Source organism: Corythoichthys intestinalis, chromosome 22 (genome assembly GCF_030265065.1).
Source record: "Corythoichthys intestinalis isolate RoL2023-P3 chromosome 22, ASM3026506v1, whole genome shotgun sequence".
Taxonomy (NCBI): Eukaryota; Metazoa; Chordata; class Actinopteri; order Syngnathiformes; family Syngnathidae; genus Corythoichthys; species Corythoichthys intestinalis.
In genome coordinates this window covers 20,220,602-20,247,446 of record NC_080416.1, presented here as the reverse complement: position 1 = coordinate 20,247,446, position 26,845 = coordinate 20,220,602, and the positions used below count along the sequence as shown (strand labels likewise).

General features: G+C 40.4%; 1 protein-coding gene across 6 annotated transcripts in view; it reads right to left on the bottom strand.

The window, feature by feature from the left end:
- The window catches only part of fhod3a (formin homology 2 domain containing 3a), a 77,674-nt gene that overhangs the window by 5,730 nt on the left and 45,099 nt on the right, over positions 1–26,845 (bottom strand). Inside the window, exons 4-27 of one of the 6 annotated variants that reach the window (XM_057827907.1) lie at positions 23,942–24,009; positions 23,428–23,533; positions 22,992–23,086; positions 22,813–22,924; positions 21,437–21,531; positions 21,161–21,304; positions 20,848–21,083; positions 20,675–20,701; positions 18,176–18,292; positions 17,642–18,040; positions 15,740–15,790; positions 14,498–14,632; positions 14,060–14,110; positions 12,508–12,728; positions 8,209–8,532; positions 7,418–8,130; positions 4,956–5,093; positions 3,084–3,242; positions 2,825–3,007; positions 2,210–2,329; positions 1,949–2,110; positions 1,609–1,799; positions 1,223–1,469; positions 1,123–1,146 (exon numbers count right to left, since the gene is read on the bottom strand). In XM_057827907.1, the coding sequence (XP_057683890.1) occupies positions 1,123–1,146; positions 1,223–1,469; positions 1,609–1,799; positions 1,949–2,110; positions 2,210–2,329; positions 2,825–3,007; positions 3,084–3,242; positions 4,956–5,093; positions 7,418–8,130; positions 8,209–8,532; positions 12,508–12,728; positions 14,060–14,110; positions 14,498–14,632; positions 15,740–15,790; positions 17,642–18,040; positions 18,176–18,292; positions 20,675–20,701; positions 20,848–21,083; positions 21,161–21,304; positions 21,437–21,531; positions 22,813–22,924; positions 22,992–23,086; positions 23,428–23,533; positions 23,942–24,009 (4,118 nt within the window). The remainder of the gene's footprint in view (positions 1–1,122; positions 1,147–1,222; positions 1,470–1,608; positions 1,800–1,948; positions 2,111–2,209; positions 2,330–2,824; positions 3,008–3,083; positions 3,243–4,955; positions 5,094–7,417; positions 8,131–8,208; positions 8,533–12,507; positions 12,729–14,059; positions 14,111–14,497; positions 14,633–15,739; positions 15,791–17,641; positions 18,041–18,175; positions 18,293–20,674; positions 20,702–20,847; positions 21,084–21,160; positions 21,305–21,436; positions 21,532–22,812; positions 22,925–22,991; positions 23,087–23,427; positions 23,534–23,941; positions 24,010–26,845) is intronic. The other 5 variants (XM_057827908.1, XM_057827910.1, XM_057827909.1 and 2 more) reach the window with 5 other exon arrangements.

The following is a 26,845-nucleotide window of genomic DNA, read 5'->3' as shown; positions in this document are numbered from 1 at the left end:
TCGCTAGGAAGGTTCTCTACAACAGAGCAATCCTGAGAGGTATACTGCTTTAAGATGGCCGCTGTTTACTAATGCATCTAGTTCTTTATACATGTTGCTAATGCCGCCGTGTCTGTCATTTGCATCTAGTTCTATAGTATGTGATATCTACCGTAGCATCATGTGGGCGTAGTTTGTAGGCTATCGGCTGCAGTCAGGTATTATTGCAGCCACCTAGCATCGCGTTTCCAACGACGTCTCAACTCCCTTGCCTCCTCCCCACTCCTGCTATTCTCTCTCGTCTCCGTGAGTCTGTCTCTCTTAGACTTTTCGCGCGTCATTCAACCAACATAGTAACGCATATTAACGCACACTTTTCCCGTCTCAGTAACGGTAACGGCGTTGCCAAGATGAGAAAAGTAATTAATTAGATTACTCACTCAGACATCTTGCGTGTGATTCAACCAAATTGTAGTAACGCGCATCATCACATCCTCAGTAACAGTAACGGCGTTGCAAAGATGGGAAAATTAATTAATTAATCTCACTACTGACAAAAATAACTCTCTTAGTAACGCCGTTATTTTGCTATAACTTTTCCATTTTGGAATACTTATGAAGATAGACATGGTTATTGATCTATTGGAGTATTGTGTAATAATGGTCTTTAATTTTCAGGTTAGATAACTGAAATTTGACTGGACATTACCAGTTTCAATGGCAATGAGAAATAACATTTAAAAAAATCAACAAATATGTTTGTTTCTATGAGTTGTATCTACCTACCTACTATGAACAAAAATTATAACATTTAAAGCATTTATATGGTAAGTTGGTAACTAAGTTGGTAACCAATTACAATATTTAACATTTGCTTGTTGGGGGTTTATTCTGGTTTCCTTGCATATTTAAAAAAAACAAAAAAAAACCATGCATTATAGGTCCGTTGAACACTAAATTATTATTTAATTTTAGTGGCTTGCCAAAAATAGTACTTGATTAACTTTGTATTTTCAAACTTAAGAACTCAAAACGGCTTGTGCTGACAAATTTAAATTGAAAAATGGTGGCTTGAAAGTTACAGGAAGTGATGTCATGCACACAAAAAGGCACATGCAGGAGACGGGGCACACATTTAAGTACCTCACTCTCCTCTTCATCATCAGACTAAAGGGAAACGAAAGCGGCAAGGTCAAAGAAAAACACCAAGAAGATAAGGGTGGAAGACAGTAGGAAAATGAACCTGAGTGTGCGGCGAAGAATTCGCATTGGTTTGACAACTCACTGACACGTCGACGTCCACAATCATCTTCCCTCGTGTTTTGTTTCGCTCGCGGTGGTCGGCCCGTTTCTGTTTCTGTTGTAGCACTCGGTCCCGGGTGGTGCGGTACTCAAGAGCGAATTCACTAAGAATCTTACTAAACCTGTGCACACTAACGTCTCTCGCACTGTATGCCGGATGTCCCAGAAACAACAGGAACGAATGGAACCTGGGTGAAATTGAAAGATATAGAAATGAGAACAAACAAAGTTAACGTGCTGGAGAAGAGTTAGTGGAAATTAGAGAGGCTTCATTATTAATCAGGGCTTGGTAACGTTGCAAACAAACATGATTGAGAAGAGCGTCACCTATTGATAATCCTGCGGTGGACGATCTTGAGGATAATGATTCGCTCCGCGCAGTCTTTGAGGAAGTCCGACATCTTTTGCTTGAGTTGCGGTTTCATTTCGTGCTTGGCAATCACCTTCAGGTGGTCCCATGATGCTTTGCAGCGACGCTCCATCTGATTCAGGTTTTCCTGCAGCAGGTCGAAATCAACCTAAAATGCAAAAGGAGAATTTCTATTAGGCCTCAGTAGAAAAGCTCACTCAGAAACCAAGTGAAGTATTTTATTAGCTTACATTAGCACAGAGCGTAATGGTTTATTACATTCATTAGCACCACAAGTGAATAATTATGGAGGTTGACCTTTGCGGAACGTGTAATAGCTCCAATTTCCGAGTAGAGGTCCGTGCTTTGAGGAAAGTTCTCCACCACAACAGAACAGACGTGGTGTAGTAAAGACTGCTTATGGACTGTGTCCTTCACTTCTGGCACCTTCTGCAGGTATGTCAGCTCGAAACCTTTAGCCTAGACATACGAAGCACATAACTTTTTTGTAAAAAAACAAAAAACAAACTCTATCATGTTTCCCCAAATGAAGTTGACCCAGCAGTTGTCCCAACTCACGTTGGTTCCATTGAGGAAGTTTCCGATGGCGAGCAGTGTGGAGAGGATGTAGCGGAGCGTCTTATTTTTCTCCAATTGTTCCATTCCCTCCTTTAGATCCTGCAATGGCTCAGCCACTTCCTGCAGGTGACAGGTGAAAAAACACACTTTTTTGTTGAGTTCTGATTAACTAAAATATGTTATCCCCTTACGGCAAATTGCATATACAGGATTGAGGACAATTGGCCTCAGTTAGAAACCCTAAAGGAAATATAAAAGACGATTGCATCCTGTGAGAAGCACATTTTACAAGACAACACGGAAAACAGGTTTTATTCTGAAGATTTTGACTTTGAACTCTGTATGAGTAAAATGCAATGTGCCTTAGAAAGACAACGTGCCACTAATAACCTCGGTGAGGTAACTGCATTAATGTTTTGCGGATGTTGCCGCAACACAGATGCTGTGCACATTTTTCTAAACAGTCAAAGTGTGCGCTTAATTTGGCTTTGTTTGAATTTGCCTGTTTTTAAACAAAGTCAATGAGCATTGATTGTTTGTACTTCTCAATTGCAATAAGTGAACAAAAGCAGCAGGGTTCAATCGATAAACTCATTCAGATTCCTTGGGTCAGACCTTCTCAGTCGCCTCGTAGTCCATCTTAAATGCCCACAGCTGAAGTCGGGCAGAGAGCTCGCTGATGGACGACAGAGTGAGCAGGAACTGCTCAGCTGAACCCAGTGGCGTGTCAGGATTAACCAGTTGAGCCTCCTGGATTTTCTGCTTCTCCTCCTCAGTAGGAATCATGGTGAGGATTTTCTGTTTGATTAGCATAATGAAGAGAAGACATCAGTTGACATCGCGTTCATTTTTTCCCCAATTCTTACGGGCATACCTCAATGCCCTCCTTGTTGAGCGCGTATTCATCGAAGTTAAGGATCGCCGTCTTGATGGTTCGAGGAGGAGGTAGAACAGTCAGACCGATGTTAATGGCGTTGCTCCTTTTGGAATCCAGCACGATGATCTCTTGACGCTTGCCGTCTGCTGCCGTTTTCTAAGAGATTCAAACAGAGAGAAGTTCACAGCTAGGTCTCGCTCATCTCCAAATCGTGCATGCTTTCATGAACTGTGTGGTCTGCTTTATGGGCTTGTAAAGATTTAAGGGATCGTCACGCTGTTATATTATAAGCAGCTGTAGGTGAATACAGGTTTAGTTCAAGGTTATACAATCAAAGGACACTTCATTAGGTGAAACTACAGAATCCAAGAAGGTAGTAGAACTCCATTAATTTCACAATGTGGTTATGGCTTTTGTTTTTAATGAGTAACTGCATCATAAAGGAACGTTTTTGCAATATAATAATAATCTTGTTCAGCTAGTTTCTCAAAAATGTTTAACATTATGAATTACGGGTGGGAACCTCTTGGTACCTTACGATACGATACGATATGATACGCCTGATACAAAGCTCACGATAACAATGATCTCCTGATATGGAGATACAACAATTATTGATACATTGATCAGGAAATCATTCTCAGATATTCAACAAAACAACTAATAGACAGAAAATTAGGCTATTTTCATCTTTCTGCTGAAAGTTTATCACTAGTAGACATCCAATCCATTTGAACTGGGAGGGTGGCAGTGAATGAACCCCTCCCACTTCAAACGGGCCCCTCCCACTTCTGTGGCCATCAGTGGCAGCCAATGCCAGACATCGAGGTAATTCTGGCCGTTTCAGCTCATTACATGTTGATTTTCAGTTACTTCCTTGGATTTTAGGGCATTTCAAGGTCACTTCTTGTTGATTTGGGGTATTTTATGGGTGAGTTCCTGTTGATTTTGGGTTAAAGAACAGGAAGTCACCTGGGAATCTCTCAAATGAATAGGGAGTGACTCAAACTCAACAGAAAGTGACCTGTAACACCCTAAGATGACCAGAAAGTGACCTGTAAATGCCCGGAAAATTGGAACGAGTGACTGTGAACGCTCGTTCGTAAATGTTCATTCACCTTTCCCAGTCTTAATGGATTGGGCATCAAGCGCTGTCAATGGCAGCCATAGAGTTAACTAAGACACTATCAAGGTGGAAAATTTTGGTAGCAGCTTGTTGGTCCTTTTTTTGTTTAAACATTGACACCTTTTTAAAATGACATCTCTATTCTTGGCATGAGCATATTGATTACCTTTTGAGATGCAAAGCGATATATCATCATTTTGTTATCTTGTAATGCCCCTATTATGAATTGTTGTGCATCACAAATTGCAATTGATTCTAGTTTCTGATATTTATACATACATAGAGTAACTGTGGTAACTTAGTATTCAAAAATGTAACAAAAGTGGTGGCCATTTTAGGAATGAATAGCAAGTGGTGGACTGTCCTTTTCGTACGGTGTGTTGATCTCTGTTTTCAGTCAGAAATTCCAAATTATAAAGAAAGCTATATCCACAGCTTTGAGTCATGGTGGTCGTTCACATTGAGGATTGCCTTAGTGACTGTGACAGCTTAAATGGAGTAGACTACCGTAGCTGCAGACTCATGTTGTTATGTTAAGAGCTTGTGCAGACCTCGGCTGTAAGTCCTTCGAAACTCGGTAAATTCAATGTGTGTGAGGCTGCACTGCTGCTCCTGTTGTTTGGAAACGTTATTGGACTCTCAAAAAGTGAGTTGTTTGATCTGAATCAGAATACACATGACCTGGCTTAACCTTAAATATATTGGAAGAACTCAGAGAGCCACTGAAGGACTCTGAATCTTACCTTAGTCACAGGCATTTCTTTCGACTTGGACTCAAACAGATGTTCCAGTTTGGCTGTGTCTAATTTCACTGAATCCAGTTTGGACCAAACAGAATCTCCACTTTTCTTGTGGTCCTTGTGTGGTGATTCAGGTCGCACCTAAACACACATAGTGAGGATGCACTTTGTTAAAACACATTCTTGTACACACATTTTTATTACTATCGTAATTTTCGGGCTATAAGCTGCTACTTTTTTCCCTCATTTTGAATCCTGTGGGTTATTTGTTGATTTATCTGGGTAATAGGTAACACTTTATTAGACAGTGGTGTCATAATACTGTTATAATTATGACATGACACTGTCATAGGCATTAATAAATGCTTATGACAGATGTCATTAAGTGTCATCCGGCAAATTTGGTCACTAACTCCATTTATGTACAGCTCTGATCTTTTACATCCATTCAAAAGTGAGATCATTCGCCATGTCATGATTATGATGGTCTAATGACAGTCTTATGACGCTGCTGTCAAATAAAGTGTTACCGGTTAATATGTTTTGGACTAAATGTAATACATAATACAGTGAGGACATCTGTAGCTCAAAGTCCGGTGCGGCTTAGCTATGAACAAATGCAGTTTTCGTGTCAAATTTGGTGGATGGCGGCTTGTCGTCAGGTGCGCCTTATAGTCCGAAAATTACGGTTGTGGTGTACCTTTCTGATCCTAAAACAATTAAAAAGAAAATTAAAAAAATCAGTTGACTGTTATATACAACATGGTATGAAAAAGTATCTGCACCTTTTGTAATTTCTCACATTTCTGCATAAAATCACTTTCAAATGTGATCTGATTTTTGTCAAACTCACACAGATGAAAAAAGAGTGTCTGCTTTAACTAAAACCACCCAAACATTTACAGGTTTTCATATTTTAATGAGGATAGTATGCAAACAATGACATAATGGGGAGGGAATAAGTACAAGAATATCACATTTAATATTTGGCAGCAATAACTTCAACCAGACGCTTCCTGTAGCAGCAGATCAGTCTGGCACATCGATCAGGACTAATCTTGGCCCATTCGTCTCTACAAAACTTCTGTAGTTCAGTCATATTCCTGGGACCTCTGGCATGAATCGCTGTTTATAGGTCATGCCACAGCATCTCAATGGGGTTCAAGTCTGGACTTTGACTTGGCCACTCCAAAACGTGTATTTTGTTTTTCTGAAACCATGCTAAAGGTGATTTACTCCTGTGTTTTGGATCATTGTCTTGTTGCAGTATCCATCCTCTTTTTAGCTTCAACTGTCAAGTGTTGGTTTCATCAGTCCACAAACTATTTTGTAAAAACTTCTGTGGAGTGTCCACATGCCTTTTTGTGAACATTAAATGAGCAACAATATATTTTTTTAGACAGCAGTGGCTTCCTCCGTGGAGTCCTCCCATGAACACCATTCTTCGCCATAGTTTACATATAGTTGATATATTGGACTGTGCCAGTGATTTCTGTAAGTCTTTAGCAGACACTCTAGGGTTCTTTTTTACCTCTCTGAGTATTCTGCGGTGAACTGCTGGCATCATCTTTGGTGGACGGCCACTCCTTGGGAGAGAAGCAACCGAGCCAAACTCTCACCATTTGTAGACAACTCCTTTGGTTTGTCGATTGATGAACATCCAGACGTTTAGAGATGGTTTTGTATCCTTTCCCAACTTTATACAAATCAACAATACTTGATCGCAGGTCTTCAGACAGCTCTTTTGACCGAGCCATTATCAGACACAGCACATCAGATAATGCTTCTCATCAAGACATTTCTTACCAGGTGTGTGTTTTACAGTGGGCAGGGCAGATTTAAACCACTCATTAGTGACTGGGAACACACCTGACTTAAATTGTTTGGTAAAAATTGATTTCAATTGCTCTTTAAGTCTCCTTAGGGAGAGGGTTCACTTACTTATTTTCCCCCTTCTGTCATTGTTTGCAGGCTATCTTCAATCAAATATGAAAATCTTTAAATGTTTGGGTGGTTTTAGTTAAACTGTTTTTACATCTGCGTGATTTTGACAAAGGTCAGATCACATTTGATGGTGATTTCAATTTAGAAATGTGAGAAATTCCAGAAGGATCAGATACTTTTACATACCACTGTACTTTTAATCATAATAAGCACATTGGTGGATAAATAAAGCTGCTTAACTTGTGTAACTTCTACACACATTCAGACTTATTTGACTGAATAAACTTGCCAAAATTTCATTCATTTGTGAGTAAAATCAATATTTGATTGTATAAATATAATTTGTGCCTTTAGATCATTCGAATGCAAAATACGTAACTTGGCCTCGTCTGGGAAATACCAACATGCTATTTAAAACTATGTATAAAAAAAATAGCTGACCATGTGTGGACATGCCAAGTACTAAAATATTAGACGTGTAATTTAATGTAACATGCTGAGTTCATGTTTACTCGTCTCACCTCATTCCAGAATAACCTGATAGTCTTCTTTTTCTTGTTGAAGAGCGGAGGCTCAGGAGGAGGAGGAGGAGGCATTAAGGAGCTGAACGATGGGGGAGGAGGAGGAGGGAGCATCATCCCCGACAAGGGAGGAGCTGGCGGACAAGTGCCGAGCACAGGCGGAGGTGGAGGGAAGGAGGGGAAGGTCATCGAGGCAAATGGAGGAGGAGGTGGGGGCGGCGGAGGCGGGAGGTCGCCATAGCTGCCCATCAGAGCAGTGTTCAGGACGTCCGTGTCGTCGTCCTCTGTCAAGTCGGTGAAATTTATGTCACCGATGCGCAGCTCTCGCGGGCTGGCCAAGAGTTGGTCCCATATTGTTTCTGATTCCTTTTTGGGAGGAGTGATTGCCATGAGCTCACTGGCTTGGCTGTCCGAATGAGGGTGAGAGCAGCCAATGTCCTTGATCAAGTTTCCGAAGCGCTCGGCAAACTGGCGTATGCTTCCCCGCTGCTCCGATTTTTCCTCCCTGTTGTCATCGGTTTTACCATCACTGACCTGTCTGTCAACGTCCTTATGAGTCTCCTCTTTGTTCTCTCCCTCTCCTTCCTCTTTCTCGAGCTCTGCATCCTCCTCTTCCTCACAAGGTTTCTTGTTTTGCGAGTACAACATGTCCAGCATGAAGAGTTTACTGTTGAGGAGTTTGCTGCACTGTTTGTTTACCTCTTCTTTGAGGTCTGAAAGATAGACGGTGAAGGGAAACATGTGAGGCTTAAATATGTTAGACTCTAAGGCGTTTTTAAAGCCTTACTCACCATTCTCACTGTTCCCTCGCTCCTCTCTCTCCAAGGTGCTGCTGGCTGAGGAGATGCTGGAGGCCGAGCAGTTATCCTTCTCGTTCACCTCCTCATTTTGTCGCTCCTTGTCGCTTAATATGCCACTGTCCTCTTCAACATCCTCATGCTCCTTCGTTGCTTGAGCCTCCTGCTGCTCGCTTTCCTCCTCGCTTTCTACCTCTGCTTCCTCCTGCACTTCCTCCTCTTCTTCCCTTCTCTCCTCCTCCTCCTCTTGCTCCTCTTTTTCTTCCTCGGGCTCTTTCTCCTCAGTTTCTACTCTGGTCCTGGAGTCATCAACCTCGCCTGTCACCCAAAAAAACAGCCGCATTCATTTTCCACAATGATCATATCAATGTGTCAAAGAAACACAGTTTAACACTTGGCTTTGCAGTGTTCAAGGGGACTTATGTTTGGACAAGCGCACATGGTTCACACACATTTGCACGCACGCGCACAAGAAAAACAAACAACACTTGACTAATGCGAAACCACATCCCAGGCACACAAAGCTAGGTTGTGGTGGCACCTGGAATATGAACGGGAAATGAAGAACCCAGTTCCTGTTTGCATCGAAACACAACTTGGGAGTACAGTCCTCACAGTGATGCCGGCGGGGTTAGAATAACACGATGCCTTGAGGCCTCATAGCCTCACCCGACTGAGATACTGTACCACACCCCAAGGTTGTGTGTTCACCCAAAAATAAAGCACTTAAAAAAAAAAAGCCCTTTTCACCCTTTCACCTACTTTCATTTTCTTTTTTCATATAACCACCTCGACTTCACTTTTTCTCAAGCTCCCACTTCGGTTTTACCTTATATTATTACATTTTTGGAATATACAGTGCTGGCCAAAAGTATTGGCACCCATGCAATTCTGTCAGATAATGCTCAATTTCTCCCAGAAAATGATTGCAATTACAAACGCTTTGGTAGTAATATCTTCATTTATTTTGCTTGCAATGAAAAAACACAAAAGAGAAAGGATTAAAAAAAAAAAAAAAATCATTATCATTTTACACAAAACTCCAAAAATGGTCCGGACAAAAGTATTGGCACCATTTGAAAAATCATGTGATGCTTCTTGTGATGATGCTAAATTGTTTAATTAACAGCACCTGTTACTTACCTGTGGCACATAGCAGGTGGTGGCAATAACTTAATCCCAATTGCAGCCAGTTAAAATGGATTAAAGTCGACTCAACCTCTGTCCTATGTCCTTGTGCGTACCACATTGAGCAAGGAGAAAAAGAAGACCAAAGAACTGTCTGAGGACTTGAGAACCAAAATTGTGAGGAAGCATGGGCAATCACAAGGCTACAAGTCCATCTCCAAAGACCTGAATGTTCCTTTGTCTACCGTGCGCAGTGTCATCAACAGTGTTGGGCACGTTACTATAAAAAAGTAATTAGTTATAGTTACTCACTACTTCTTCCAAAAAGTAACTGAGTTAGTAACTGAATTACTCTATAGTAAAAGTAACTAGTTACCAGGGAAAGTAACAATTTCCGTTACTTTAAAAAGACGTTGATGTATGTCAAAGAATTAGAAATTTTCTGAGCACTATTCGAGTCAGTTGAATAGAGAAGAACAGACAGGTAGTTGTGTCATAGAACCTTGTAATATTTATTGCACCTCACTAGCAACAGATTTATCCTACACTTGAAGTGCACCAAAAATAAACAGATTTGAATTGCTTACCACAGATGTCGACAAAAGCTTTGCCCCGGGACATAAATTACACTTTACATGCACGTTCTTTCCTTTAATTTCGACCAACTTGAAATAGTGTTTATATCTCCACTCGTAAAGGACAAATTTTCCTCTGAATGCTCTGCCATCATATCCCTCTGCATCTGTTTTGTGTCTGTGTGTTTGCCGCATGTGCTGTTCCGGTTTGTGTGTGAAAACACCGGCTCTGAAGTACGTGCGCTATTAGGCTCGAGCGTTTACGTCACAGAATGGGGGCTCACGTGAGATTTGACAACATCGCAGCCATATTGGAAGCAGGTCTGGCTCGCGGGACATTAAACTTTGACTTGCCGGTTCGATAAAGAGACAAACCCATTACTAAGGCAAAGAACGGATATGTGATCAAACTTAAGGATGTGAACAATGTTGACCCTTACGAGCAAGCCGAAGACAAATGGAGTAAAGATGTCGACTGGCTTCCACAATTACGCGAAATGGACATTCTGCTGTATTTATTGTTAGGTGTATGTTACTAAACACTTCAGCGATTCCGAAATTACAAATCGCTACAAAGCTACGAACAGTTTTGCTGTGGATGGGTGCAGGACTTGCACATTATGACCGTATCCAAACGGCAACTCCATCGTTCTTGCAAAGGCAGGCTATGTGTGTTTACTATTTTCATTGCCATGAACCTGAACGCACCCCAAGTCTTGGATGACAAATAAACAGAGAAGAGTAGACTCGCTACGGCTGGTAGTTTCTTCAATTTATTCAAAGTAAGTAACGCACCGCTTTTGACCATCAGTAACGGTAACGGCGTTGTAACGGCGGAAAAAAATTAGTTAGATTACCCCGTTACTGAAAATATAACGCCGTTATGTAACGGCGTTATTTATAACAGCGTTATTCCCAACACTGGTCATCAATAAGTGTAAAGCCTATGGCACTGTGGCTAGCCTCCCTAGATGTGGACGGAAAAGAAAAATTGACGAGAGATTTAAACAAAAAAATTGTGCTGATGGTGGACAAAGAACCTCGACTAACATCCAAATAAGTTGTCCTGCAGTCCGAGGGTACAACAATGTCAACCTGTACCATCCGTCGACGTCTGAATGAAAAGGGACTTTAGGGTAGGATACCCAGGAGGACCTCACTTCTGACCGAAAGACATAAAAAAGCCAGGCTGGAGTTTGCCAAAACTTACCTGAGAAAGCCAAAAATGTTTTGGAAGAATGTTCTCCTGTCTAAAGGTTGTGCTACCAAGTATTAGGCTAAGGGTGCCAATAATTTTGTCCGGCCCATTTTTGGACTTTTGCGTAAAATGATAATGATTTAATTTTTTTTCATTCTCTTTTGTTTTTTCATTGCAAGCAGAATAAATGAAGATATTACTACCAAATCATTTGTAATTGCAATCATTTTCTGGGAAAAACTTAGCATTATCACGCCTATGCAGATGACACACAACTGTACATTTCTGTGTCCCCACATGATTATAGTCCCTTAGTCTCCCTGAGTAAATGCATTCATCAAATCAATGAATGGATGTGCCAGAATTTTCTCCAGTTAAATGTAGAGAAGACAGAGGTGATCATTTTTGGGCCAAAAAAGGAAAGGTCAAAGATAAGCAGCCAACTTAGCACAATGTCGCTAACAGCTACAAATCAAGTCAGAAACCTTGGCGTAATTATTGACTCAGACCTAAAATTTGATAGCCATCTAAAGTCCGTCACTAAATCCGCTTATTACCACCTAAAAAATATAACCAGAATTAAGGGGCTTCTGACTCAACAAGACATGGAAAAACTTATGCATGCATTCATTTTCAGCAGATTGGACTACTGCAACGGTATATTTACAGGTCTTGATAAAAAATCAGTCAGGAAGCTGCAGCTAGTACAGAATGCTGCAGCCAGAGTCCTTACAAATACAAGGAAGCTGGACCACACTACACCGGTTTTGAAATCGCTACACTGGCTTCCAGTGAGTCAAAGGATAGACTATAAAATACTACTGCTCGTCTACAAAACACTTAATGGCCTTGGACCAAAATACATGCTTGACTTGTTAGATTCCTATGAGACATCTAGACCCCTAAGGTCGTCTGGAACGGGTCTTCTGCATGTTCCAAGAACAAGAACCAAGCAGGGTGAGGCAGCATTTAGTTATTATGCTCCTCACCTCTGGAACAAGTTACCCGAACGTCTGAAGTATGCTAAAACTGTTAGCTCCTTTAAATCAGGGCTAAAAACGCTTTTGTTTGGCACTGCATATCCATAACTGTCTATATATTTCAACCTACCTGCCTTCTATTCCTATTGTGCTTATCTTCATTGCTGATTTCAATGATTATTATTAGTAGTAGTTTTTGCTTTATCTTTATTTTTGTTTTATTTTTATTTATTTATTTTTATTCTGTGATTAGATGTGATCATTTGTCTTGGTTTTTACGTTGTGTTGATTTAAATGTGATTTTTATGGTCTTCATGTGATGTAAAGCACTTTGAATTTTGAACATAAATTGACCTGAACATAAGACAACATAAAATAAAATAAAATAACATCTATTGCCAGTGAGTCTTACCAGCTTCAGAAGGTGCGTAAGGGCTAGAAATGGGCTCTGCTTCGTTGTCGGCTTCGCACTCCTCTTGAGAAGCGGTCGAGGACGGGGTGCTGCTGCGCCTCGACGATGACCAAGCATCAGAGGGTTCAAAGGTCAGGTCGAGGTCAGGGCGCGTCCTCGGCCCACGGGGGATACGTTCCTTCTCGTACTCCTCAGCCGCTAAGCGCTCCACATTTTTATACCTGAGATGGTGGGTTACAAAAGTTTTGTTTCAATTAAAAAAAAACATTATTTCGTCTTTCTTTGGTCCCTTGTCGCCATGCAACCTGCCAGCTGGCGATTGAGGGAGGAGAGTGGACCCTATTTAAGCTCCTTCCACTAACCCCTCCTCTCTTTCCCATGAATATGAGGCGCTTCTGTTTCGAGTTCATTAGCATCAGACCACTTCAGAGGTCCAAAGGAACTGGATACAGCTTTGTGTGTGTATTAGCATGGCCTGGAGTGAGTGAAGAAGTGTGGCCAACTGTGTATTGTGTTGAATGAGTCTGCAGACTCTTGAGATACAAATGCAATTTGCTTCAAAAAGCCTTCTGATTGGGTGCATACAATAAGGTTTCCTATTGACAAGGTGAGGAATTGTATGTAAAATATTTCCATGAGCGAGAGACCTCACACACACAGTATGTTTTTGCAGGTTAGCGATTCTCCAATGGGGAGGAAGTGTGAAATATTTGCATCAGTATGCAAATGTGCTAGTGACAACTTAGTTCCGGATATTAGCTGGGGCAAGTTCTCATGAGAATTTAGTCTAATTTACACACAAGCCCTGCCATTTGATAAAAACAGGCATAATATTTCGAAGCTTTTTGAAAGTTTTGTTTTTGTAAGTGCATTGAAGATGTCCTGAACTATATAACGACACAAAAACAGTGTGTAAATTTGAGAACAATAAATCTTTTATCTTTTGTACAGCTAACTTCTATATTGTGAGATTTTGAATGCTACCGATCATTAATATGCTGCTTAAAACGATGGGAGGGTACATTGGGAATGAGGCCACCAGGAACAACAATGCACTCTTGATGGTTAAACATTGAAACAGAAAATAAACAGGAAGGAGTCCAAATCATAAACAATGAAGCAGCAACTAAACTTTTTTTTTCTTTTTCTTTGCAGCAGCAACTCTGCTCAGAATTATCAAATATAATCTGGTGAGAGATTTTTCCTATATATGAACATCATTATGGGCTCATTAAATGTGCCTGTACAGTATTTTGTTCTGGTGAGGTCGATTGGCTTGTGTGTAGCTCCATGTGTGCAATGTTTGTGAACAGACTGTTCCATAGAAAGCAGTTTGAGTTTATATAATACTGTTGATAGCCATCTTAAGATCAGCATAATCAGTATGCTGTTTGTTTGTTGGTAGTGACAGTAGTTCTAAAATGACCAGCTACTTCCAAGAACAAAAGATAGAAAAAATACAAATAAAAATAAAAACCTGGAAATAATACACCAATGTCAGGATTCTAAAGACATCGCATGAAATATGCATCTTTTGGGTGCACATGCTTACCTCTCTTCCCGTGCCACCCTGGCCTCTTCCATTTTATCCACATAGCCTCGGCTATGACACACACACACACAAAAACAAACAAACAAACAAAACAAAACAAAAAAAACAGGAAGTTTAAGTAAAGATATGTATGGAAGAAGGAAAAAAATAGCCAAGATTCTGACTTTAAAGCCAGAATTCTGACTTTGTTCTTAGAATACTGACTTTAAAGTTAAAATTCTGACTTTAATCTTAGAGCTTTCTGTCCTTAAAGCAAAGAATTGCAACAAGCACATAGAGAAGATATGACAGTGTGTTTTTTTTCTTTTGTGGGGGTTGTTTGTGAATGTCCCCAAGGCAAAGGAGTATCATTATCTGGCTGAAATTAAAGAGGTTTGGGAGTCCCCTCCCCACCCTGCACATTAAAGTAATGCCTATAAAAATGCATGTAGGGCACACCTGTGTTTGTTCCTCTCCTCTCGTTCGATCCTTTGCAGCCTCTCCTCTCTTTCTACTCGGCGCCGTTCTCGTTCGGCCGCCAAGGACTCCTGATGTTGTCGGTATGAGGAGGACAGGAGTCCCCCCAGAGGAGGCCTAAGGAGAAAATAACAAATTCTTATTGGGTCATTATTTTAATTTACTCAATTTAGCAAGTTACATTTGCATCTGCATCCTACTGACTAATTTTCAGACTAATTTTTCGACTATAAGGGTCACCTGACTATAAGCCACCACCCACCGAATTTGACACGAAAACAACATTTGTTCACAGATAAGCCACACTGGACTATAAGCCGCAGCTGTCCTCATGTACTGTGGGATATTTACACCAAAAGATATTAACCGTACCCAATAATAATATTTATACATTAATACTTTATTTGAAAGTGGCATCATTAGACTGTCATAAGACCAAATGAACCACCATGAAGCTTTGAACCAATTGGCTGCAAAGCTTCATTGCTTCAAGAAGCTTCATTTGGCCATCACTGCTCCTTAGGTGGAAACAGTCAACCTCTGCTGCCACCTGCTGTCAACACTGTTGTCGTCCAACATGCCTCCTAGCATGCATTGCAGCACCACAAATGTAAATAACAATCAAAATTCATGTTCTGTGCTAATCATTTTTTCAGTTACTGTTCCAGTTGTTTCATTGATTGCTAGTTATGGTATTTAGTAACACTTTATTTGACAGTGGCGCCATAAGACAATCATAGTTATGACATGACACTGTCATGAGCATTAATAAATGCTTATAACAGATGTCATTTTGTGTCATCCGGCAAATGATCTCACTTTTGAATGGATGAAAAGAGCCGAGCTGGACATAAATGGAGTTAGTGACATAATTTGCCGGATGACACTTAGTGACATTTGTCATAAGCATTCATTCATTCATTCGTTATGACGTTCTTATGACAGTCTTATAATGCCACTGCCAAATAGTGTTACTTATTAACACAAATAAATCAACAAATAAGCCGCATTGGACTATAAGCTGCAGGATTTAAAATGAGGGGGAAAAGTAGCGGCTTATAGTCAGAAAATGACGGCATTATATCATACAAAATACATGATTTGTTCCATTTCTGAGCTAATTGGAGGAATATCCCATGGTTGGACAAACAATGCACACTGGAATCATGCAGATACACACAACACATGATGAAGTGTGGGTGCTTGTTGGTCAGCTGTCCTCACCTTGGACTGGTGGGGCTGCTGTGAGATGAGTAGGATGTGAGACTTCCATTCCTTGGAAAAGAAAAAGTACAGGAAACACAGTGGCAGTGAGACACAAGAGACATTATGAGTATCCAGACAGAGGCTAGAAATTGAGGCAAATAAATGCTTTCCCAAGCAATGTGCAGTTGGCTCAACAACTTTTGAAAAATTCTTCGACAGTGCTTGCAACTTTAGCAATTTTTTGTAAAACTCACTAATTCAATAAAATTTCGTAACACCCTAAATTGCCACAAGATGGCCCTATGGCTAAAGCCCTAGCTGATTGGAAAGTACACACTGTTGTCAAGTAGAGTGCAATAAAACTGCTTAGATACAGTACATACCGTAGATAGATATATTACATTTATCGGTTCAAAGTATTACTATAGGCAATTTTAATTTGGCAATTTTTTTTGGGTGGGTGTCAATTGCTAACATTTCTATTTATGGTACGGCTATGTCCAGAGGTAGGCAGCGACACGTTACATGTACTCCGTTACATTTACTTGAGCAACTTTTTGAGGAAAATGTACTTCTAAGAGTAGTTTTATTAAGCTATAATTTTTACTTTTACTTGAGTAGATTTGCGAAGAAAAAACGCTACTCTTAATCCGCTACTTTGGGCTACACAAGAGTCACAGAGTTACATTTTCCCTCTTTATTCTACATATTAATTTTTTTCTTTTTTGCCAACGATGCCAGGAGTAGAGACGTGCCTGGTGTATTACCGGGGTAGCTCTTCTGATTTAAACAATGAGATGTCTCAACAATAATCACATGACTCCATTATACCAATCAGACGCAAGTTTGCCGTTCTATCTTCACGTCATTCTGTTCAATCGTGTGGCGTCTTTAAAGCACCATAAAATATGAAGTATTTTATATAGAGCGCTGCCCTCAACATGACTCGAAAGCGTGGATTTTAACGCCTTTACCAGTTTTTATTTGGCCCTGAATGACCACGGAAAACTGGAGATATGATCCTTTTAATTTCTAAATAGTTATCATGCAGGAACTCTTCACTATTCCAACTCGGAACTATTTTCTCCACTAGTGGGCAGTCATGCTCAGAATTTGACAGTTGGTTTTTTTTGTATTGTTTTTTGGCTTAGTATGGTTATGTAATGGGTTATTGTGTAGTATCATTATAAGAACAGTCCATATAGATAAATTTGTACTCAGAAAAAAAAAAAACCATTGTTTAAAAAAAAAAAAAATCCAGCAAAAATATAAGCAGTTACTCACAATGTTACTCATTACTTGAGTATTCTATTCACCAAATACTTTTTGACTTGTACTTTACTTTTACTTGAGTAATATTGTTTTGAAGTCATGCTAATCTTACTTGAGTAAATTTTTGGCTACTCTACCCACCTCTGGCTATGTCCCTATAGGCATCTATGTACATATATTTTAAAAGGTGCTAGTAATTGATGCCATTCTAAGTAGCTGTTATAAAATACTTTAATTGCTTATGAATGCAACAAGATGGTGAGGACAGGGAAGTACATAGAAATACATGGGACGGAACAATGCGGATAAACAATACTGAGAAAGTGCAAAGGTCACATTTGAATGCAAATGAAAGTTAAGAAGTGAAAAGAGGATCCAAAGAGTTCCACAGGTGCAGTGTGAAAAAGTGAAAAATGTGAGGGTGCGGGGAGCGAGGAGCATTGTGCTGAGAACCAAAGTGAGTCTTTCTAACAAGTGGTGAAGTCTTTCAGTGACAGAATTAGGGGAAAGTGAAGTGACTTAAAGAGCCGTGACAAACAGACTGAAGATCCAAAGAAGAATTGTTCAATATTGAGATGGTGACTAGTAAAAGCTGGAAGATAGGCCAAAACCCTAAGAGGAAAATTCAAGTATGGTTGTCCCCCTGACCTTGAAGATGCCGTATTGTCCGTCTCCGCATACGCTTTGGATGGAGAATGGAGTGACGTGTCTTCATCCATGTCGTAGGAAAAGAGGTGAAAGGGCGAGTGGGGTTTGTAGGGCTGGTGCTCGGGGGAGGGATACGAGCTGCCACGCAACGGCGGGCTGATCTCCTTGGTGGCTGGCACAGTGCTGGTAACCCTCTTCTTGGCCAACAGGGCAGCCAAAAGTGAGGGAGGGCTGAGTGGGGAGGGCATGGGAGGAGGGGACATGGGTGTCAAGGGGGGGCTCAAGGGGCTTGCAGGAGGCTCTTTCCAATTCCCAAGATCGCGCTCATGTAAGGGTTTAGATGTGATGGTGATGGACTGGATTGTCCGTTGAATGATGGAAGGAAGATGCCTAACCGAGCTAGAAAGAGGAATAAACATTAAATGATGTAAATACAACTGGAAAGCAATGGGAAACTGGCCCAACAGTGAACATATTCTAGTAGTTTAGAAGAGCATATAAATTTTGTTTAACATGGAGTTTATCCTGTGGTACCTTGAGCTACTCTGACTAGATAAAAAAGCGTCATCGTTTTCATCTGAATCAGACTCAGTCAGTGCAGGCTCATCCTCTTCATACACCTTTATCAGTCCATCCTCACATTCCTCATCTCTATGGAAGCAGGCAGGGATGAAATAGGAAGTATGATTACATGCAAAGATGGATGGACGGAAGGTCAAAAAGCAATACACTTAAAAGCAAATCAAAAATAAAAAATGAAAATGATTAATCAGGACTCTCCTATTATTCAGATTAACACATTCTTGCCTCACACATCATGCAATTAGTGGCCGGGGGGTAAACATCAAGACGGTTGGATAGGTTTCAGAAGTATTTGGAAAAAAGGCAGCATTTCAGTAGAATAGCATCAGTACACATTGTTAATATCAGTATCCACAATATTTAGATGAAATACAGGTAAAGGAAGTTGATTAATGGAGGTTAGATGATGACCAAGCCTTAATTTCATTAGCGCATTAAATCTTTCGTTACCCATCATAACCCTGATTTAAACATGCATGGAATGAATCTGTATAGTCTGAGTTTCACATTGTACAATATACATGACAGAAATGCTTTGTCTCCCCCTTGTTTTTCTAGTTGTTAAAATACACACTGCAATGGATGCTTGGCATACAGGGAAGTGCGGCTGAGTTATAACACAATTCTGTGCGAGTGAGGGGTACTTGCTTGGAGTAAACCAATGGACTTTAAAGTACACAAAACATTCCTATTTTAAAGTGTTTTTAATATACACTGCTGGTCAAAAGTATTGCCACCCCTGCAATTCTTTCAGATAATGTTCAATTTCTCCCAGAAAATGATGGCAATTACAAATGCTTTGGTAGTAATATCTTCATTTATTTTGCTTGCAATGAAAAAAAAAAAAAAACACACAAAAAAGAGAAAGGGGGGGGGGGGGGGGAATAAATTATCATTATTATTTTACACAAAACTCCAAAAAATGGTCCAGACAAAAGTATTGGCACACTTTGAAAAATGCTTCTCTAATTTATTTGATTAACAGCACCTTTTACTCACCTGTGGCACATAACAGGTGGTGGCAATAACTAAATCACACTTGCAGCCAGTTAAAATGGATTAAAGTTGACTCAATCTCTGTCCTTGGTGTATACCACAATGAGCATGGAGAAAAGAAAGAAGACCAAAGAACTCTCAGAGGACTTGAGAAGCAAAATTGTGAGGAAGCATGGGCAATCTCAAGGCAACAAGTCCATTTCCAAAGACCTGAATGTTCCTGTGTCTACCTTGCGCAGGCTCATCAATAAGTGTAAAGCCCATGGCACTGTGGCTAACCTCTCTAGATATGGACGGAAAAGAAAAATGGACAAGAGATTTCAACAAAAGATTGTGCGGATGGTGGATAAAGAACTTCGACTAACTTCTTCGGCGTCTAAATGAAAAGGGACTCTATGGTAGGAAATCCAGGAAGACCCCAGTTCTGACCCAGAGACATAAAAAAGCCAGGCTGGAGTTTGCCAAAACTTACCTGAGAAAGCCAAAAATGTTTTGCAAGAATGTTCCCTGGTCAGACAAAAGTAAAGCTGTTAGGGAAAAGGCATCAATATAGAGTTTACAGGAAAAAAAAAACAGGCCTTCAAAGAAAAGAACACAGTCCCCCACAGTCAAACATGGTTGCTATGCTGCCTCTGGCACTGGACTGCTTGACCGTGTGCATGGCTTTATGAAGTCTGAAGACCACCACCAAATTTTGCAGCATAATGTAGGGCCCAGTGTGCGAAAGCTGGGTCTCCCTCAGAGGTCATGGGTCTTCCAGCAGGTCAATGACCCAAAACACACTTCAAAAAGCACTAGAAAATGGTTTGACAGAAAGAACTGGAGACTTCTAAAGTGGCCAGCAATGAGTCCAGACCTGAATCCCATAGAACAGCTGTGGAGAGATCTGAAAATGGCAGTTTGGAGAAGGCACCCTTGAAATCTCGGAGACCTGGAGTAGTTTGCCAAAGAAGAATGGCCTAAAATTTCAGCAGAGCATTGGAAGAAACTCATTAATGGATATCGGAAGTGGTTGTCCGCAGTTATTTTTTCTAAAGGTTGTGCTACCAAGTATTAGGCTGAGGGTGCCAATACTTTTGTCTGGCCCATTTTTGGAGTTTTGTGTAAAATGATAATGATTTAATATTTTTTTTAATTCTCTTTTGTGTTTTTTCATTGTAAGCAAAATAAATAAAGATGTTACTACCAAATTGTAATTGCAATCATTTTCTGGGAGAAATTGAGCATTATCTGACAGAATTGCAGGGGTACCAATACTTTTGGCCAGCAGTGTATACATATTTAAAAAAAAAAAAAAAACGAGTGATTTACTGCTCATGCATCTCACATTAGTCTCTACAGTATATCACGAAGGTGAGAATGCATGGATTTTTGGTAGGAAAAGTATTAGAGGACCACAGGAGAGGTCTGAAACTGATCTTTCTTTCAGCGAACTCAGTGAACTTTTGAACTTACATGGATGGAAGGCAACCTGATAGTGCTCTGGAGCAGAAAGTGTTGATACAAACAGTCAGAGTTTTTTCCCCCTCCTAAGTTGTTTCAACTCATTCAAAACAAATTTAGTAAGCAGTGATGACTGACTTGTTGACCAACAAGATTCTTTGTCTACATCTTCTCCATTCACTCACCTCTCGCTTATCTCCTCTGCCCTCTGTCCACTAAAAGGGTGGAAGCCCGCCCTCTGAGGTGACGCAGGACTGCAGGGGGACGCGTGCCCGGATCGGCCCAGAGAAGCCCTGCGGCTCCGTCTCCTCTCCAGCCCGCACTGTCTATCCCCGCTCCCAATGCTCGCTCGCCGCCGATCACGTCGCCCCGTTGGTGGAGGCTGGGCGTCGTCGTCGCCATCCTCATGTCGGAGTGTAGACTGATGGACGAATGTCAGTACATTTTAAAACGGTAGTAACACTACTTTTGGCTATTTTTTACATGTAATACGCAAACCTCATAGATGTTGAGCTGCTCAATTAAGTCCAGATCAGTGCCTTTCCGACCCAAATGTCTCTGAGTTACTGTCTCCATTCCTTGCTCCTCCAGACCGTCTACCATGTCGTAGAAGGAATCTTGATCTGGTAAGGCTGCCAATGTCTGCCGAAACAGGACAAAGTTGGGCATATTCCCCCCTGCTCCATAAATTGCTCGTTATATGGCAGAAATTGAATACTAATACTACAAACATTTTGAACAGACAAGCCCTTCTTTGTCATATATTTTAAATACCTTATTTATGAGGGTCATAGCATAGACCAGCAGTTCTGTGTCAACTCCGTCTTTCTCTTGCAAGATCTCCATGGCGCTGGACCACGCTTTGCAACCTGGAAGCACCAGTTAACCATATAAAAACTCTTTTTGTGATAAGATATAGACTTCATAATGGTATTGACGGGTCAGATCATCTTTTTTACGTCCATATCTATAAAGAATTCGGGGATTAAGCATTTATTCACAAGAATTTTCACCGGAAAAGCTCCGTTTATATAAGGCAGCCGCTAGCTACATTAATTTTCACTGGAAAAGCTCTGTTTATATAAGGCAGCCGCTAGCTACATTAATTTTCACCGGAAAAGCTCTGTTTATATAAGGTGTGGCCGCTAGCTACATTCACTAACAGACTAGCATTGTACTTCAACATATTTACGTAAAATAAATGCTAACTGCACGTTTTTTTTGCCTTTAACCAAGAATCAAGACTGTTTTACGTCCATACCTGTAAAGAATTCAGGGATTTAAGCATTTATTCACAATAATTTTCACTGGAAAAGCTCTGTTATATAAGGCGGCCGCTAGCTACATTCACTAACAGACTAGCATTGTACTTCGACATATTTACGTAAAATAATTGCTAACTGCACGTTTTTTTTGCCTTTAACCAAGAATCAAGACTGTTTTATGTCCATATCTATAAATAATTCGGGGATTTAAGCATTTATTCACAAGAATTTTCACCGGAAAAGCTCTGTTTACATGAGGTGGCCTGTAGTTACATTTACGAACAGACTAGCAAGACGGGACACATTCACCAGACATTGTGCCACGCCTTCAAGTAGGGGGCCGCCCCACACTCCGCTTCAGTCGGTCGAAGTCGGTCACAGTTATCCTCAAACACATGCAGCGAGCCAACGCCGGATTTAGGTTAAAAAAGTTCGAAAGCTGTACCGCATACAAAGAGGAAGGATTGTCTCAGGAGTTATTTGTTTGAGGATTCAAGGTAATTATTATATTTTTCATGCCATGCATGCATTTTGAAACAAATCAAATTTTGAAAAAAATCAATGGGAGAAATTAGCAGCTACTGCATTAGCATCATTGTTCGCAATATTTACGTAAAATAAATGCTATACTGCACGTTTTTTTTTTTGCTTTTAACCAAGAATCGAGATTGTTTTACGTTCATATCTATAACGAAATCAGGGATTTAGGCATTTATTCACAAGAATTTTCAACGAAAAAAGCTCTTTTTATTTGATTCCACTCGGTCAGCTTTGACTGCCTCGCCAACAATGCAGGTCCCCTATTTATCTGCCCCGTGCCCCGTGTCCCGTCAATACATTATGAAGTCTATGGATAAGAATTCCAAATGATGGATATCTGTGTACCTCTCTTAGAATCCACTGTGGCTATGGCGTCTATGAGAAGCGGTGCATTGGACTCGGAGTATTCCACAAAGACCAGTAACAACTTCATAGCTGTTTTTACCACAAGACGAAACTAGGAGACAGTGAACAATTTTATTAATCTGTAAGGTGAGCCTTTATGCATTTTAGTTGATGTGTACCTTCGAGCCAACAAGTGTGTAAAGCCACTCAATTGTCTCATTGTGGCTAATGACACCATTCATCCCGTCAACATATAGCATGATCTGGCCCAGTGCTGTCAAACATAGGACAAGAAATGGATAACAAGAAACCAACTAGCACGTCTGACAAATTATGACATACAGCGGACTTTGCCCTTATGAAATAATAAAACTTAAGTAAATAACACTTGACACGACATGACAATCAAAAGCAGCAGTATAAATTGCTTGCTTTTGTTTGTAAGTAGAAGGACATGGGAAGCTTCATTTTGTTATGATGCAGAATATTGCAGATACAACAAGAACAACCAATTTCTAAGATAAAACTAATATATGTGCGTGAATATATAGCAGCTGTTAGATTGCACAATGGAAAAAATATTTCACCGTGGGTCAGTTTTGGCGTGCGCTATACCTCTTAGTATATAGTTCTGATAGTTCTGGTCTGCTTCTGCACCCACTTTGATTAGACATGTCAAGCCTTCAGCCATCACAAACTCATGGACCAGGTCTTTGTCATCCTGGTGCATACAAAAATGGAAATAAAATGAAATAAATGGTTTTTATGCCAGGTTAAACACTCAAACATTGATGAAATACATTCTGCTTGATTGTGTTATATCTTCCGTCCCAGCAGGTGGCAATAAAGTGCTGGTTTGCACTAACAGTAGCAAAGTATCTCTTCTTTGTTAAGTATTTCTACTTTGTTAATTTCACCACTAGTGTTTGAACCCAAATTAATGTTCTTTTCAATTGGGGGGGGGCAAATTCTTAACTCATGAAAAGAACACGTAAAATGCCACGAAGATGATCCCCATCATCACACAAGTGGCAAGCGCAACCACCACAGTAACCAAACCGTTATGCAACCCTTCCAACAAATTGACTATAAATTCATGGGCGCTACAACAAGCTTCAGTCAGTATTACCTGAAAGATTTGCTTCAGTGAGAAAAGTGCCCTTCTCAAGTCACGTCCATTGGAGTTATACAGTTTTTCTGCATAAAGAGAAAGAAACATACATGAGGCTTATTGATGTTATGATTTAATTAGAATAGGCCCAAAAGCTAAAGATAGTACTTCCTTTTTGGCACGTCTTGTTTATTCCCTGGCTATACACGTTTAATGAAAACACATCTCAATGAGTCTCAGATGTGAAAAGGTTTTGACAATAAATGGAGAGGAATCGATGGAACTCATCACACACATCAGTGCCTTGCTGACCACTGGCACTGAACATGACACCACAAACTTTGGCTTGGTCCTCATTTGCCGCACGGCACGTGTACGACCTCTCGCTCCCTGTCTGTCATGCACGGACACACAGACACACACTCATGTACACGTTGCAGTAGTGATTAGAGTTGCAATGGAATGTTAATGAGCTGCTGGCGAGGTTTTAGTCGTGAGATATTTAGGTCACAACATGGAAAGTACCAAATGCTATAAGTGCTGATAACACTGCAATGATACTTAACCACCACGCTCCAACATAAAAAAACACATATTCATGGTACATTAACTGTAAAGTATACTCAATATCTTAAAGGGTATGAAAACGCAAAGTGGGTGTGAGACATCAATAGAACCGTTATGTGCCAAGATAACAAATATTGATAAAGTTAACAAAAAAATCAATCACATTAATGAGCAATTATCGAAAATAGATCGAAAATGACGAACATTTCCGAAAGTGTTCTGGAAACAGCCGAATGGGGCGGAGACGTCATAACAAGGAAACAAAAGGTCGAGGCAGGTGCCATCGTTGTTTATCGACGAGAGAGTTGCGTTCGTGTTTTATCAAAAAATCGCTAAAATGGTTGAAACCTGTCATGCTATGTGGTTTACAAATAGCCATTTGTCGCAATGTAGTACCCATGAGTTCCCGAACGCGAGAAAAAGAGCTGGACTACGCAGACAATGAGTAAAGTTCGTCAGTGCAAAGAGGGCTAATTTTGCAGACCCAGCCTCCGGCACAGTTTTGTGTGGTGCACATTTTACACCTGAAAGCTATACGAACTATGGGCAAATGAAATCAGGCTTTGCTAAGAAATTGCTGCTGAAAGCAGATGCGGTGCCCGGTGAAAGAGGACGATGACTGGCTCTGATGAGACCACCTCACCACCCCAGGCAAAGCAAAGGAGGGAAATGGCCAGAGTGAGTACTCTTTTATAATAAAAAACACATCACGCATTGGATATAGGACTGGACACATGTATAAATTATCGCTCGTAAAATATATAGAACAAATCCTCTAATCCCATTCATATTTGTGTCGGTTGGAAGAGCGAAACCGATGATAGCATATTAAATGATAATTATTCTATACATTACTTTATTTTGCGGTCACGGTGTATCAGCTTCACAAAAAGAAATGCAAAACAAACCATTCGGTGATTCTGTTGCCGCCGGTGTTTCATCAGTGTGATTGCTCCCCTCACTGATCCTTTCATTAGGCTGCATTGGCTTTCGTTTGGGCTCAAATTGATAACCCAAAACACCAAAGAAAGGTTCATAACTCTCCTCGTCACCATTAGAAGAATGTTCGTTTCGTCGGATTCGTCGCTGCAAATAGAAACAAAATTGTCCGCCATCATCACCGCCATTCAGTACTAAGCACTGAGCCGGTTGTTTCCCTATAGTGACGTCACGCACACAATATGCTAGATTTCCGGCATCTCGGGGGCGGGTCCTTTTAGCTTGACAATCGACCTAATTTCTATCATTTTCTTGGTGTTGCGATGTGTGTAATTACACGAAGTGGCATGATATGAATTCAAAAGTCATGCATTGATGGATAAATGATGGAATATTAGCATTTCCCCAGGTGTTGTCATACCCTTTAAGGAGTAAAATTGGTTTTTGTGAAGCTTTTGAAGAAATTCATTCAGTCCAAAGGTGGAACACAATTAATTCCCGAAGCTTGACATCCTATTTATTCACGAAATAAAGAAAGGAAGTGGTGTGAATACTTGACTTATGAGTTCTATTTGTCCATGACAAAGCTCGAACTCAATTTATTGTTTTTTGGGGGATTATTAGTTGATTTCAATTACATTAATGTATTTGATATACAAACATATTTATGTATTATTGTTATTAGGTAAAATGACCACTGTTCAAAATTATTATCCATTTGTTTAAACCAGTCAGGCACGTAACTGCTTGTCCATAGCGGGATGGGAGAGTAAGGGACTTATGTATTTAAATTAGGGCTGTCAAATTTACCGCATTAACGGACGGTCATCGTTTTAATTAATCACGTTAAAATATTTGACGCAATTAACGCATGCACGGAATGACCTGTTCATGCGTTGCCTCAAACAGTTTACAATGACGCCGTTTTAGCACATTGAGAGCGAAAAGGCAGATAAATGCGAGTGGACACAAGCGTTCATTGGACCGAGCCTTTCATTGGCTTAAGCTTTGGCAGTCACTTCTAACAGTCCAAGTTGGGTGCCCAACTTCCCATCATTCATTTGGGCGGAATAAGAGATGATCTTTTTCTTAACACGCTTAATTGAACACAACGCAAAACATATTGTATACCATTTGCAGCCACTACTGACTGTCATGGTTGCCCAACTTCCCATTGCGCATTCGGGCGGAGCAGGAAAGGTGGTTGTTCTTAACACGCCTCACTGAATACAACGCAGAACATACTGTATACCATTTGCAGTCACCACTGACAGTCATGGTTGCCCAACTTTCCATCATGCATTTAGGCGGAACAGTTAAGTCGCTACAGTATAATTTAGTGAAAGCACAACAAAAATAATATTCATATCCCTCAAAAAAATAATGTCCACAAAAAAAAAAAAAAGCGCTCCTCGC